The 14,156-nt window shown below is 33.0% G+C and overlaps 3 protein-coding genes across 3 annotated transcripts; 2 read left to right on the forward strand and 1 right to left on the reverse strand.

The window, feature by feature from the left end:
• Positions 1–156: 156 nt before the first annotated feature.
• LOC122522373 lies at positions 157–7,415 on the reverse strand. Its single transcript, XM_043643451.1, has 2 exons — positions 2,399–7,415; positions 157–2,333 (listed from the first exon to the last, which is right to left on the reverse strand). The coding sequence occupies exons 1-2, from the start codon at positions 7,163–7,165 to the stop codon at positions 468–470; spliced, it is 6,633 nt and encodes a 2,210-aa protein (XP_043499386.1). The 5' UTR covers positions 7,166–7,415; the 3' UTR covers positions 157–467.
• Positions 7,416–10,017: 2,602 nt separating this feature from the next.
• On the forward strand, positions 10,018–11,961 carry LOC122515432. The gene is made up of 3 exons (XM_043632794.1): positions 10,018–10,386; positions 10,639–10,776; positions 11,014–11,961. The coding sequence occupies exons 1-3, from the start codon at positions 10,164–10,166 to the stop codon at positions 11,220–11,222; spliced, it is 570 nt and encodes a 189-aa protein (XP_043488729.1). The 5' UTR covers positions 10,018–10,163; the 3' UTR covers positions 11,223–11,961.
• A 664-nt stretch (positions 11,962–12,625) lies between these two features.
• On the forward strand, positions 12,626–13,839 carry LOC122517812. Its single transcript, XM_043636389.1, has 4 exons — positions 12,626–12,771; positions 12,867–13,094; positions 13,199–13,302; positions 13,404–13,839. The coding sequence occupies exons 2-4, from the start codon at positions 12,896–12,898 to the stop codon at positions 13,614–13,616; spliced, it is 516 nt and encodes a 171-aa protein (XP_043492324.1). The 5' UTR covers positions 12,626–12,771; positions 12,867–12,895; the 3' UTR covers positions 13,617–13,839.
• Positions 13,840–14,156: the final 317 nt, after the last annotated feature.

The following is a 14,156-nucleotide window of genomic DNA, read 5'->3' on the forward strand; positions in this document are numbered from 1 at the left end:
CACCATATTAATATTAAAATACTAACGCTTACATTACAATTATTTCTCGATTATACGAGGATCATAAAAAAAGATAAATGATAATGCGTCACCCTCCACCATGAAGTCCCACGAAAATAAATATATACCTCGAATCAAAAAAAAAACAAAACCGCATTGACCATTACAATAAACGCTAATTATAAAGATACGAGGTATGAACCCATTTTGTCGAATTTATTCTTAAATTAATCTACGTAACATATTAAACGAGAATATTTCTTGCGAAATGATGATCAGAGTAAATATTGTAAAATACGTATTAGCGAAGTTCGTTGAAAGTAATTTATGTTTTTCGAACGTCGATAGAACGTAATTAAACAATATGCGTAAAATTAAACGTTATTAAAGCTAACCCAACGAAAAGGGACGGTTAGTAACCGTTCGATTACATCTAAAACAACTTGTTAGACAATTATTTATTATTCTTAGCCATAATAAGGCGCGTAATATCCTTTAGGAGGCCAAACTACACCCGGTTCTGTCTTATCGTTGTCGTAAACGTATTTTATTTTCGGTTGAGTGCTCGGTCCAAAGAGTGCTTGACGAATCATTGCAAACATGGCCGAACCTAGAGCCATATTGCTGAGCATCCCGGCCATAGTGGCAGCTGCACGTGCATGAGCAAGTGCCATTTGAATGAGGAAAGAAATAACAAAACCAAGTCCAGGCATCATTTGCATTATCTTTAACTTCATGTCTCGGCTTAACTCGATAACAGTATTGGTGATTTTTCTGGGAACAATGTCCTCGTTGAGATGCGGCAACTGGAGCATCAATTTCGTACGAATGTCTTTCTCAATAACTTTATCCTCCTGTTTTATATTATTCTCAATATCAGAATCGTTCAGTCGATTACCATCGGATATTTCTATCTTTGTCTTTTGCAAATAAGAATTCGAATATTTATTCACGAATGATTTCAAAGTGTTCTTCGTGCGATCTTGTCTGTTCCTTGACATCTGATCGTCCGATTCTTTCTCCAAATCATAATTTAATCGAGCATCCAACGGAATCACTTTCAAATCTTCCGAATTGTTCCTTTCCGACTCGAATGGAACTATGTCTATGGTTTTGTCAAATTCATCAGTAGTTTTTCTTCTCAACGATCTTAGATGATCAATTTTAAAAGATTTGAGTCTGTTCATGAATTTACGATTCAATCGAGTACCAAATAGAACTTCAAAGGCGTTATAAGCATCTTCCAAATTGAGATGATTTTTCGAACCGCTTTCTGAATTATCTGAGATGTTTGATTTTATTTTATCGAGGAACATGCTAATTATTTCTTCATCGTTTATCGATCGATCTTTCGTTTTCTTATCGTCATCGTTGTCCTTTAAAAATTGATAATCTATGTCTTGAAAATTATCTTTTAAACTTCTATCTCTTTTATCTTTGTCTTTTTTATTCTTATCCGAATCTGGTCTCTGATCCAAAACTTCTTCCATGATATCACTAATGATTGTGAGAATGCTCGGCAAATTCTTATTGTCTTTTATCTTTGTACCTCGACCTTCACGAAAACCTCCAAAACTTATACTGACTTCACCGTTACCATAGCCTTTGACCTTCAGAAAACCCCAATTGGTTTGGAACTTCTCTTCAGCTAATTTTTTATAGGAATCTAATAAGAAATTCTCGATCGATTCCTTTCTGGATAATAACTCTTTCTCAAATTCCGACGTAGACATTCCAAAGAATTGTTCAACCTCAGTCTCTATTGATCTACCGAAAGGACTAAAACTTGACAATGACGGTAAATTATTATATATAACTGGCCACACGAATATACCCATACATCTGATAAAACTCAAACTGCGAATACATTGGACGACTTTTGTCATGAAACTACGATTTGATGTAATTGCGTTCAAATCTTCTATTTTCTTTAAAATCTCGTATTGATCCGCGGTCAAGGAATCTCTTATGGTAGAATTCAAAGTGTCTACGAAATATTCTTTTTCATCACTTGAATATCGATCGACCGTCAAATTATTTAATTTCGAAACCTGAATTAGTAGTTGCAAAAATTTGGATTCGTCTATGTTTGGAAAAGGTGATTCAGACTTCTCTGAAGCTTCCTTTTCATTTTCTATCGTTTCTGGATAAGATCTGAAAAGATCTACTACGCTCCTTCGTTTTCTTACTTTCTTATTCGACAACTCCGATTCCACTTGTTCCTTATCAGACAAATTGACTTTTTCCGTAGATATATCTATGAGGGTTCCAGACGGTTGACCGGGATATCCAGGGATTATGCCTTGATCATCTGCAAATAAAAAAAAGTCAAAGATCGATAGTTTGAATAGGTATGATAAAATATTATTTATTTAATGAGTAAAATAGATTCACCTACTGACGGTGTGGACGATGGTACCAATGGCTGGTTTGCCTTTTTTGAATCAAACGTTTTGATCGATGATTGTTGTACAGTAGCTAATAGCTCTTTCGGATATTCAATCGTCTTAACAGCTACTGGTATATTTCCAAATTGTGGTAGACCAAAAAATTGACCCATTGTTTCTGGTATTTGAGGAATTACTCCTGATACCTGTGAAATACCACCCGGAAGAGAAGGGATACTTTGTGGAAGTGGTAAAGTAGGTATTTCAGCCAATGGTAAGCTACCCGGTAATTGAGGAACACTTGATATGCCTGGTAGTTGACTGATGTCAGGCAGCTGAGAAAAGTAGTCGCCAAATTGAGGAAAATTTGGTAAAGATGAGAGGTAGATTTTCAAAGTAGGCCAACTAACGTGTTGACTGCAGCCAATAAAATTATTAGTACGCATACATTCTAACAATTTTTTAACGTATGTTGGTCTTACGGGATCTGGTAAACCTTGTTCGACGAGTCTGATAATATCGACTTGTTGTTTTGTAAACATAGTTTGTATTATGGGATTATCGATGTCCAAATAGGAATGTTCAAGTCGTGGTTTCGAGGTTTTAATTAGTATTTCTTCTAAAATATTTTCTATTTTTTTCTCAAAGTATTCTATTGGAGTTTGCTCGTTAACAAGATCCGCTTTATCTGCTTCGGATTTGATATCCGGTGTATCCAAATTTAATGACAAGTGTAACTTCGTTCTAGGTATATTTTGTGAAATCCCAAATTCAGGGAAACTTGGCAATCTGGGGAAAAACTGATGAACGGTTGGCCAAGTGATATCTTTAGTGCATTCTAAAAATGTATTTTTTTGAATACAAATGGTTATTTTCTTAATAAAAGCAATACGTTCAGATTCTGGTAAAAGACACTCTGCTGTTTGAATAATTATAGATTGTCTATCCGTGAAATATTGTGATAAATCTTCCTTTTTCATCGAAGATTCGATGCGTGGTAAATTAGGCGTAGAAATTCTTACTGCTTCCAAAATATTCAAGATAATAGCTTCAGGATGTTCGGTGAAAATCGGAACAAATCTCGTGTCTGTTATTGTCACTGTTGCGTCTCCATGTTGTCCGGTTTTAACATTTGTTTCCGAAAGATGAGAAGCTTCAGCACTCGAACTGTCTTCCGTTAGATTGTGCGACGGAAGAGAAGGTATAGGACTTCCACTAATTGGTGCGTTTGAAAATATACCAAAATTTGGGAAACTCGGAACTCCTGGGAAATAATCAATCAACGTAGGCCAAAGAATGTCTCTCGAGCAAAGTATGAAATTGTATTCGTTAATACACTTCAGCATGCTATCTACGAAATCAGCTCTGGCTGATTCGGGAATCAAATTCTCTGTAATTTGAATAATTAATTGTTGTTGAGCGTTTAATATATCGTAAAAAAGTTGCGTTTTAGTAGTTTCTTTTGATGATGCATTAACCATATTCGCAGACGATTGTTGAATCTTTTTTAAGATGTTCAGTATGACAGACTCGGGATGCTCCGTATATATTGGCACGAATCTTGTACCAGTTATACTAATTACAGGAACATTACTTTCTTGAGAAATTGTTTTAGAAAGAATCTCATTTTGACCAGACGTTCTGGACATGATTTTTTCTGTGGACTTTCTTAGAGCATCAGAATTAATCGGTTCTTGAATATTTTCCGTCGAGTTTTGCAAAATTTCTTTGTTCTTCGTCAAACTATCTGAAGATGAAAATTCGTTCGATGAATTTTGTATTTCTATTTGCGAAAATTCTGGCAAATTTGGTGCATAATATGTGATCGATGGCCAGATGACATGTTCTGTACAATTTATAAAATCGTTTCTATCTTGAATACATGTAAGAACTTGTGCCAGGAAGGTTGCACGAGCGGACGGCGGAAGAATACTTTCGGACAATTTTAATATTTTAAATTGTTTATCTGTCAAAGTCGTCAGGACTATCACGTTTCCAGAAACGGTTTGTGAAGGAATCTTATTTGTACTTCTTAAAGTGTTTCGAACGTGTTCCAATGTTTCGATGATTTTTGATTCCATATTCAAATGAGGATCATCAGCTTTTCTATATAATGTATTAGAACTAGGCAATTCGGTTGGTATCTGTGGAATCTGTTGTATAGGTACCACTTGTGTAATTTGTTGTGGTATAGTTATATTTGGTAAACCTGGTATAAATCCGAAGAGACCCGAAAAAGTTGGAGGAAAACTAGGCAAAAGTGAGAAAAAATCGGAAAAACCTGGGAAGAACGAAGAGAAATCTGGAAGCTGTGGAATAAATTGTTTAACGGTAGGCCAAGTCGAATATTTCATACAGGTCAAATAATTATACTCTTGTATACACCGAACAGTTTTTTGAACAAATTCTGGTCGATGAGAGATTGGGATAAATTCTTCAGCCATTTGTATGGTTATTAATTGATCTGGAGGAATTACGGTGGTATAAAAATTTGTTGGTTCCTCAAAGGGAGTCGATGTTGATTCTACTCTTGGATGATAGTCCTTCAGAGTATTCTGCAAAACGTGTATAATCACTGTTTCCGGTGTAGGCTTTCTCATTCTGGTGGCATCGGAATCGACGACCTCGGGAAGTTCTCCGACCTCGTCAGAAAAACTAGGAAATGGAACGATCGGATATTCGGGTACTATGGTAATGCTCGGATACCAAGTTTGATAATCTGGAAAGAGTGGTAGACCCGGGAAGTATTGTCTCATCATGGGCCAAGCAAAGTATCTTAAACAGCTGAGATATTCAAATCTTCGTACACAGGAAAACATTTTATCAGTATATTCACGACGTAAATCGAAAGGTAAGAGTTTCTCGCCTAATTGAAGAATCTCTAGTTGTCCTGGTGTCAATAGTTTTTGGAAGGTTTCATTCTTCGAGTCGATGAAGTATGGTAGCTTGTCTACATCGATGCGTGATTCTAAAGCCTGTTTTAATATCGAAAGTACGACCGATTCTGGTGTTAAATATCTTTTCTGATAGACGTTGGAGGAAGACCTATCGACTTTTTCTCGATTACCTTGAAAGAGATCAAATAAATTTATTTCTATAGGCAAATTAGATGAAAAGCCTTCATTTATCGCTAGTGGAATGTTATCGACTAGGATTGGCAGCACAAAGATTCTCAGACAATTTAACACACTGAATCCCCTAATACACTCGAACATGTTGTTAACGAAAGATTGTCTTTGTTCTACTTCGATCAATTGTTCTGCGCACTTGATTATATTTTCCTGAGTTTCGGTCAAATCTGTCTCGTTCAAAATATTGGAATACGATTGGTTCAAATTCGTCAATTTTTTCTTCGATACAAAATTTCTCAACGTTTCCAACAGTTGATTTTCATTAAATCTCGACATTTCTGGAAGTATATCGATCTCATTTTCTTTTAAATATTTAACGAAGGTACGATTTTTGATTTGTTCTTGAAGCAATATTGCCTGGTCCTTTAATATTTGAAGACGATAATCTATTATATACTGAGAATCTGTATCTGGTAAATTCGGAAAATTACTGCGTTGATTTCTAACGTCGTCAACGTTATCCCCGGTTACGATCACATCATCGATTCCAAGTAATTTTACTGGTTGAAGAACTTTAACTTCGTCAATATTTTGCTTATTGTTTACATTATCGCTTACCAAGCCTAATGCATCGTCGCGAATAGATATCAACTTTTTAATTTGGCTATCAACGATCGATTTCTCTTCGCTATCAGGGGTTTCGGAACCTTCCTCGGCACTCAAATACACTGTTGAGCTTTTGTGTTTGAACTTACCTCGAGCTTCTTCTAAGTACCTTTGATCTCTTTTCGACTCAATTGATTCGCTGATTATTACTGGACTTTGTTCTTTCTCTCGATCAATTTCTGAAACGTTTTCCTCATTGGCTACCAAACTTCGAAGATTATTACGTATATCTTCCTTTATCGTTAAAATATTATCAGCATCTACTTTAGGAACCTCAACTAGTCGACTGTCTAGAGTAATATCATCGTCTTTCTTCACGTCATCAACTTTAGAAACCTCAACTTTTTGATTGATTAATTCAACCGGAGTGTCTAGAATGAAATCATCGTTGTTCTTCACGTCATCAACCTTGATAGCCTTTTTCTGCGAACGTTCACCTTTGACTAATCCGTTATTCTGATCTGCATTGACCTTTGAAGATTGATCATTACTTGGTAGTTCAATCTCATCCACGGATTCTACTTCAGCGTCAAATCTACGAATACCTTCGTTCTTGGTGACATCACCTTCGGTATGACTGGTAATAAAACTTGGATCTGTTTCTTGGACTGCACTCTTAACGGGCAACGTAAGATCGTTTCGTCGTCTCTTTTTTGCAACAGAAGTCTCATTCTTCTCTAGATTCTTTTCCATTTTCTTGACTTTATCCTCGAGCAATTTCTTTTCATTTTCGCGACGATCGACCGATCCTACAAGTTTCTCTTGACTCGTTGTGTTAAGTCTTACCTGATCGACCTTCTGAGCTGACGATTCCAAAGTTATCTTCTCGAAGTTGTCAATATCATCGTGGGATACACTTCGCGACGAAACACCGTGAAGGAGGAAAAATATTAGGATGAAGAAAATAAAATGATAGCTTCGAGCAACACTATGAAAGATGCTCGTTCTTGGCTGTAGGCGTTGAGAGTTGAGTGCTCTCATGGTCGCGGTCGAGAGGCGAATGTCTCGGCTACTTCTCGGAGCCGGTCTATGGTCAGCCATGCCACACGTATGGTGATACACATACCATCGTCTTCCAATGCGGAACACGAAGGTATACGAGCGTGTACGCATGCATCTAGCCCTACCAACAGCAACCTGGCATTTCCATTTTTGCGATTCTTCTCTATGTGCATCCTTGGAGACTTCGAGGAGAAGCAAGTTCATGGTTTAACGGCCCTGCATCTGAGGTGTACTATCGATGATACAACGTGGAATCTTTTATACTTACGGAGTTAAAACTTTTACTACGTTTATATTCTTCTCTTATTCATGTTTTTAGTTATATAATTAACATTTATTTTCATTATTTCTTTATAATGTTTATTTATAGTCATTTTTTCTTCATATTTCTTATTATAATAATCAATATTATAAAGAATGCTATTTATAATAAACTAATATTTATTAGTGTTAGAAATAGACATCCTACAGAACGTAGGGTAGATCGCAATAAAATACGTTCGACAATGTTATTAAAAAGATCGAAAGCAATTAAATAGATATTATCCTAAAAATAATATACTATAGAGCAGCACGTCACCTTGTTTCTATCTAATATTCACCTTTCCTAGAATTTCTTGCATAAACGTATAGAAATTATCTCGTTTTGTTTTAAAAGAATACTTCTGCATTCATATAAACACTAAATTTGTATTATCCTTGAATATATCTTTTAATCACTTGCATTCCGTTTATACGAGAAAAGTTCGTATTCATCGTAATAATGAAAAAACTGGTCGATAGTTAAATGAAACAAAAATAAAAAAGAAAAACAAAGAAAAAGGGAGAATAAATTGAGAAAGGAAGAAATTGCATTGGCCGACAGTTCTCTTCGAATAAAATCCAAGCCAGGTTTCAGGTTCATGTTTAAAACAGCTTCTTCGTTCTCAGTACAAGGGGTTGAATTTTTAGTCCTTGAAGAAATCGAGACTTGAAGTACCCGTCGGTGGAGGTACAGCGATGGAGGAAAGAGGAGAATGCAATGCATTTTTGCACTGATCCTTATTTTCTAAGATGGCTGCTCTATACCCTTTTACTTCTTCTTCCTTACCTCCCCTTTCCTCATCTCTCTTTCCGTACTGGATTCTTAACGTAAAGATGCTACAGTAAACCTGTATTGCCTTTCTTTCTTTATCTGCTTACTGTCCGCATGTTTTAAGGTACATTCACAATGCTTTATACTACGTGTACATCATGCTCTAATAGTGATCGAAAGATTTTGAAAAAGATTTCGAAAAGAGTTTTTGAAAGTATTATCTAAACACGACTTTAAAAAATGTGTAAATAACACACAATTTGTTTAGAATATTATATTATTATTAGAAGATCGTGTTTTGTTGGTGTTTATCATGAATTTACCTATAGAATAAATCATTCTCGACCATACAATAAGATTTATACGTATTAGATTTAAATCCATAGTTTATATATGCAATGTGAGTTGACGTTCTTTCTAAATCTTGATTTTTATTATTTATAACTGCATCACAACGTTCTTACTTATATTTGATTTATAATAGTTAGTGCATTAAAAATTATTCTAGTTAACAAATAGATAACACTTGCATTAATTTGATATATGATTCGTATATATTTATGTTAAAATTATGTTTAAATAATATGATTGTATAGATAAATAAAATTTAAGAGGAAGAAAGTCACAAATAAATAGCATTTTTTTCTTCTATATTAAATATAATGTTATCAATAATAGCCTTTATAATATATACTTATATGTAATTCAAATATCATCATTTTATCGATTCGCTACGAACTCTCGTCATGGAATAAAGACTTGTCTTCATGGTTAAACAATCGCGCTCAAGGTGACGGTCGTACGCGAATGATCGTCGGACAGTGACCGTGACAGTGACGTAGAAAGTGGGACAAAGTTCCCTGCAACATATGTACGTACATCATTCGAAACAGTTCCAAAATAGTCCCTACTTTTTCTTCCAAGATAACTGTACTGAAAGAATAAGAAAAAAAAACAAGAAAGAAAAATACAAAATTCATAAGTCGTTAAATTTGTAAAAGGGATCTTCGCGTTTACCAAAGGAAACCTGTTGAAAAAATATTTTTTCAAGAAACTTACGTGAAAACAAATTATATTTACCATAGAAAAAAAATAAATAAAATTTGTCTTTATTATTCATAAAGTTTTAATGTAAGAATAGGAATTAATTATAAGCGAAAAATATCAGGATAAATGTTTAAACGGCAAATTGAACACTCTACTTTGATTTTATCTCATATAAATATATTTTCAACGATCCGCCATTTAAACGGTTATTACGTTTAGTAACGATCGTTTTATAAGGTATTAAAGAAGCATCGGCATCGATATTCTTTGGTCAGATACTGAGCAGCTGTTATAGAAAAACGAAAATAAAAATTAAATGAATCGATCGTTTCTTACTAATAACTTTTTCATCGATCATCCTTTCTCTCTTAAGTATATATATATATAATTGTTGACCGCTATTCCTTTCAATTATAAGTATACAGAAGTTATAAAAGTTACATTAGTTTTGTAAAAATATTTGACGAGCTAATCATTAAATTCCTCTAACAATAAACAGTTAGTCGTTTCTTTAAACTTAACAGTAACAACTAAAACAGTTATTTTTTATATATATCTTCAATTATTAAGAACTTTCTTTTAATTCGTATAAAGAACAATGTAGAGTTATGATATCTCAGAAATCACTTTCCACGTGTAACAAAAGAACGAAACGAGGAAAGTGTCGAGGATGGGGACGAAGTATGATGCGCAGAGCGCACGCGCGTTTCTCCAAGCGCTTACCATTTTCAGTTCGAACGACTTCGCCTTCGTTCGTCCGAATCATAAGGCTCCTCGTTGCGAGACCGATTAACACGTTCTTCTTGTTTAATTTTTAATCCCAGTAAAACTTCAAAACAACAACTAAAATCGGTCGTGTTCAGAACGAGTTTATGATTAGCGAAGGTATCACGTGATATAGCAAGTGATCTAAAGATGAAGCGGATTGGTTGGATGGTGATGTGCCTTTTTCTACTGGCGTCATTTTCAAATAAAGTGATATCCGATAAACGAACGGATGTTATTTATGGGTTCAACAAAATCGAAGAACGACGAAATAACAAGTTAACGGCAGTTTCGAACAATTCTTTAGTAGATCGAGGTTTCGAAAATGTTAGACACTTTTTCGATGAAATATTCGATGGAAACGTAACTGAAGGTAAGTTTACATATATAATTCGCTTTTGTAGAAGTTTACATAGTATTTTTAATATTGATATGTAAAATATTTTTCCTACAAATGAGTATAATTTAATTTGATGTATATATAATGAAAATTACAGATGTCAACGGGTAACTAAATCACTGTTATTTGACATTTATGATTCATACAAATTTTTATATTCTCATGTATCTCAGTGACATCCTTTCGTGAAGAAGATCTTATTAAAACGGTACATAAATTCCGCAGGAAAATGGATCGAAACAGGCCGTACTTTTGGCATCAAGAGATTACAATTTATGTTGATGCCGATGATGTACAAAATGGGAGTAATGATGACGCTCTTGACGGTGCTCACTGTGATTTCTTTGAAAGGTCTTTTAATCGGTAAGTCGACGATAGAAGAAAATGCTATGGAAATAAAAAAGTAACGGTATTTCATTCGAGTGTCATAGGGTGAATACATAATAAGGAGACATCGTTCGATACTTTTATGATAAATGATGTTACGTGACTTAACGGTCAAATTTTTTCCTACTTAAAATCAGCTCAAAACTTTCTTCTTCATTTAAATTGGTCATCGATATTAAAGACTAATTCAAAGATTTATTTTTCTTCTTTCAGGGATCATTCTATTAGTGCTGAAATTGAGTAGCTTCTTTGCCAAGTTTTATGCTGGTTGGAATCAACAACACGTACCGCATTCCTGGTCGCCTCAGCCGATTCATGTACACGTTCACAATGATCTTCCTTACGCTCACGGACAAGCTTATCATGCTTGGCAAACCGCTAGCGGACCTGAAAACGAAGAACATTATTATTACAAGGGATAAAATACAACTCACAATTTGATTCTTTTTTTTTATTGCTAATACCGCATGAAAAGAAAAAGCGATAAGAAGTAGAATGATATCGATGGTCTGTGATTCCTATAGTGCCTTTCGTAATGCTTTAGAATTTGTGATTGAGTTCTTGTTAATGTACACATTACCTAGTTTCCTACTCATCGTAAAACTTGCTATACGTTTCGCCATATTCATTAATTTAATTCAGTGACATATTAATTGAAGAAAGATTATACTTGTAATAATCTTCGTTTATAGAAGATTATTTATAAAGTTAATTATATTTTGTTCTTTAGCTAAAGGTATTCTTAGGATACGGTTACCGTCGACCATATAGCTAATTTTCATAATTTATTATTTATCTTAGTAGAAAGTAATACCAAAGGAGGCTATGAATGAATAGGAAGGCAATACTGACATAAAGGAACCAAATAATAGATATAATGTTCCTCTTTTTAAAAAAAAAAACGTACAATACTTTTGAAAAAAACATTAATAGGTCAATTACTTTTATTTTTAATATGTTATATTCTATACTAATATCATACACTTATTAACATCGTATACTGATGTTCTTTGTATTAAAAAACATCGAAAACTTGACCAAACTTCAAAACCAAAACTGTTAGCTAGATATATACAATAAGCAAGTACCTCATATTACCGTCAGCGATTAATTAATTTTTATAACGAACGTATTATTGCGTGATTATCTTATTAAATTAAAAACTATCGTAGACAATATATGTAATATATTAATAATGTTTTATAAAATAATAATCTTATTTTTATTATCAGCATATAAAAACGTAATCGTGATGTACTTTATACCAATTTTAAGAGAGTCGATAAAACAAAGTTTAACATATTTTTCAATTTCAAGGTCATGCAATATTTTTTCTTTCTCCAAGAAAGAACGGACCACTGTTACGCATTCTCTTTGAAACGATTACGTTCTCCGGTAAGCTAGACCTAGTTTCCAGGCTTCCGTCTAGTAACTACGCGGGGAGGACATAAGAAAAATATTAGCTCTTCGCTTGGCAGACCATGGAACAGTCCAGTCGATGATCAAACGGAAGAACGACGACTCCTCTGTTAATTGTATCGTTGTGGTGTTCTTATAAATATGTGAAAATTACGATAATCTCTCTTTTTTTTTTCGAAATTTGTGGTCGTTTCCTTCGATCGATTATTTTCCTATTAATAACTAAGGTACGATCAATTTCAAACATTTACATCGAATTGTTATTAATAATTAATCTAATATACACTAGTGTTATTTCAAGTAGTTAGATATAAGTATCATTTATCAAAGTTTTAATTAGCAATAGCGAATTTTATGAACTCAAAAATTATATACAGTGTGTCTATTATTATGTACAGTAAATTAAAATTCTCTTAATTAATATATTTATTTCTTATAAATAGTATTATTATTTATACAGGGTCGAATATTTTAACGGCTTATAATACTTATCAAGAGGAGTAAAAAAATATCTTATTAACGTGGGTCCTAAAATCAATTAATTATCATCATGTACATGTCTCTCAATAACAATGTTAAATAATATTAAAGTATATTTATCAAATTAACAATAGAAACGATATTATACATCGAATTTATACTTTCAGTCTAACGGAGTGCGAGGTTTATTGGAGATATGAAAGAAGTGAAAAGCATTATATTTAGTACGATCTGCCTAATGACCGTAACGAACGCTTTAGCGAAGACTGAATTAAGGCCAAACAATAACTTAACTTCTGCCGAGATGCAATGTTTGGATCTATATTCGGGTATTAAACTTTATGTTAAGGGTAGACAAATGTGGATCAACGTAAGAATACTAGAGTTATTTGCAGGTATTTTTTAAATATAAAAAATATAAACATATTTCTCACAATCTATGTATTATATCAATTTTATATATTTTTTTGTATGTTTTACATAAAAAATCTACTTGTAGAAAATGCGATACAAGCAAGAGATTATTATTCTGAGCAGACAAAAACAAAAAAATCGATAAAAAAAATCGGTTTTATGATGATGATGGCTCCATTCGCTATGCAGGTGAAACAATTTACTTTTTTCTTAATTTAACAAATTTTCTTTTTCTCAATGAATATTTTTTATACTTAATTGTAAGAGAAATTAATTTCTATTGCTTTTAGATGATTTCCTTGCCGGGTTCTCTTGCATCTATCAAAATGTCTTTGTTAAGAAGCATATTTGTTGCTAAATTAGCGATATTAATGATGATATACAACATGATTGTAAACATGAGGTCCGAAGTAATAGTAGTTCAACAGCCTCAGCATCACGAACATTATTACCACCAATATCAACAGTATGAAGAAGATGATGGAGGCTGGTTCGGTAGATGAAAAATCATGAAAGTGTTTGAAATTTCTCGATGAATAGTACAAAGTCAAAGAGTATATTTGTTTTTCTCATTAAGTAGATAAATATTAGTGATACTAACAATATTGCTATATCTATTATTTTATGAATTTTCCATTATTTATATACGTACACAAATATTTCTATTGACTCAACATTATAGATTTAGGTTAAACTGTTTTATCATAATTCATACCGATTTTCTTATTTGCGCCGGTAATTTTGAAAATGAACTAATAATAAGTAGAAAAAATTGAAGAAATTGATTTTATGATTTATTTTATACTTAAATTATTTAATTTTTATGTTTTATATATTGTATAATATAAGTTTTACATTTTATATATTTTATATATAATATATTTTATATTATTTATATTTAAAGAATTAAAATAATTTAAATATAAGATAACTCATAAAATCAATTTTTTCATTTCTTTTATTTATTTCACTGTCATAATTGCCGGTACATTTATTAAACACATTTTAATCATCTACGTATAACAAGAGCCGTAAGGCAGGCT

The sequence above is a fragment of the Polistes fuscatus genome, unplaced genomic scaffold, assembly GCF_010416935.1.
Source record: "Polistes fuscatus isolate 324 unplaced genomic scaffold, CU_Pfus_HIC Scaffold1, whole genome shotgun sequence".
In the NCBI taxonomy this organism is placed as follows: Eukaryota; Metazoa; Arthropoda; class Insecta; order Hymenoptera; family Vespidae; genus Polistes; species Polistes fuscatus.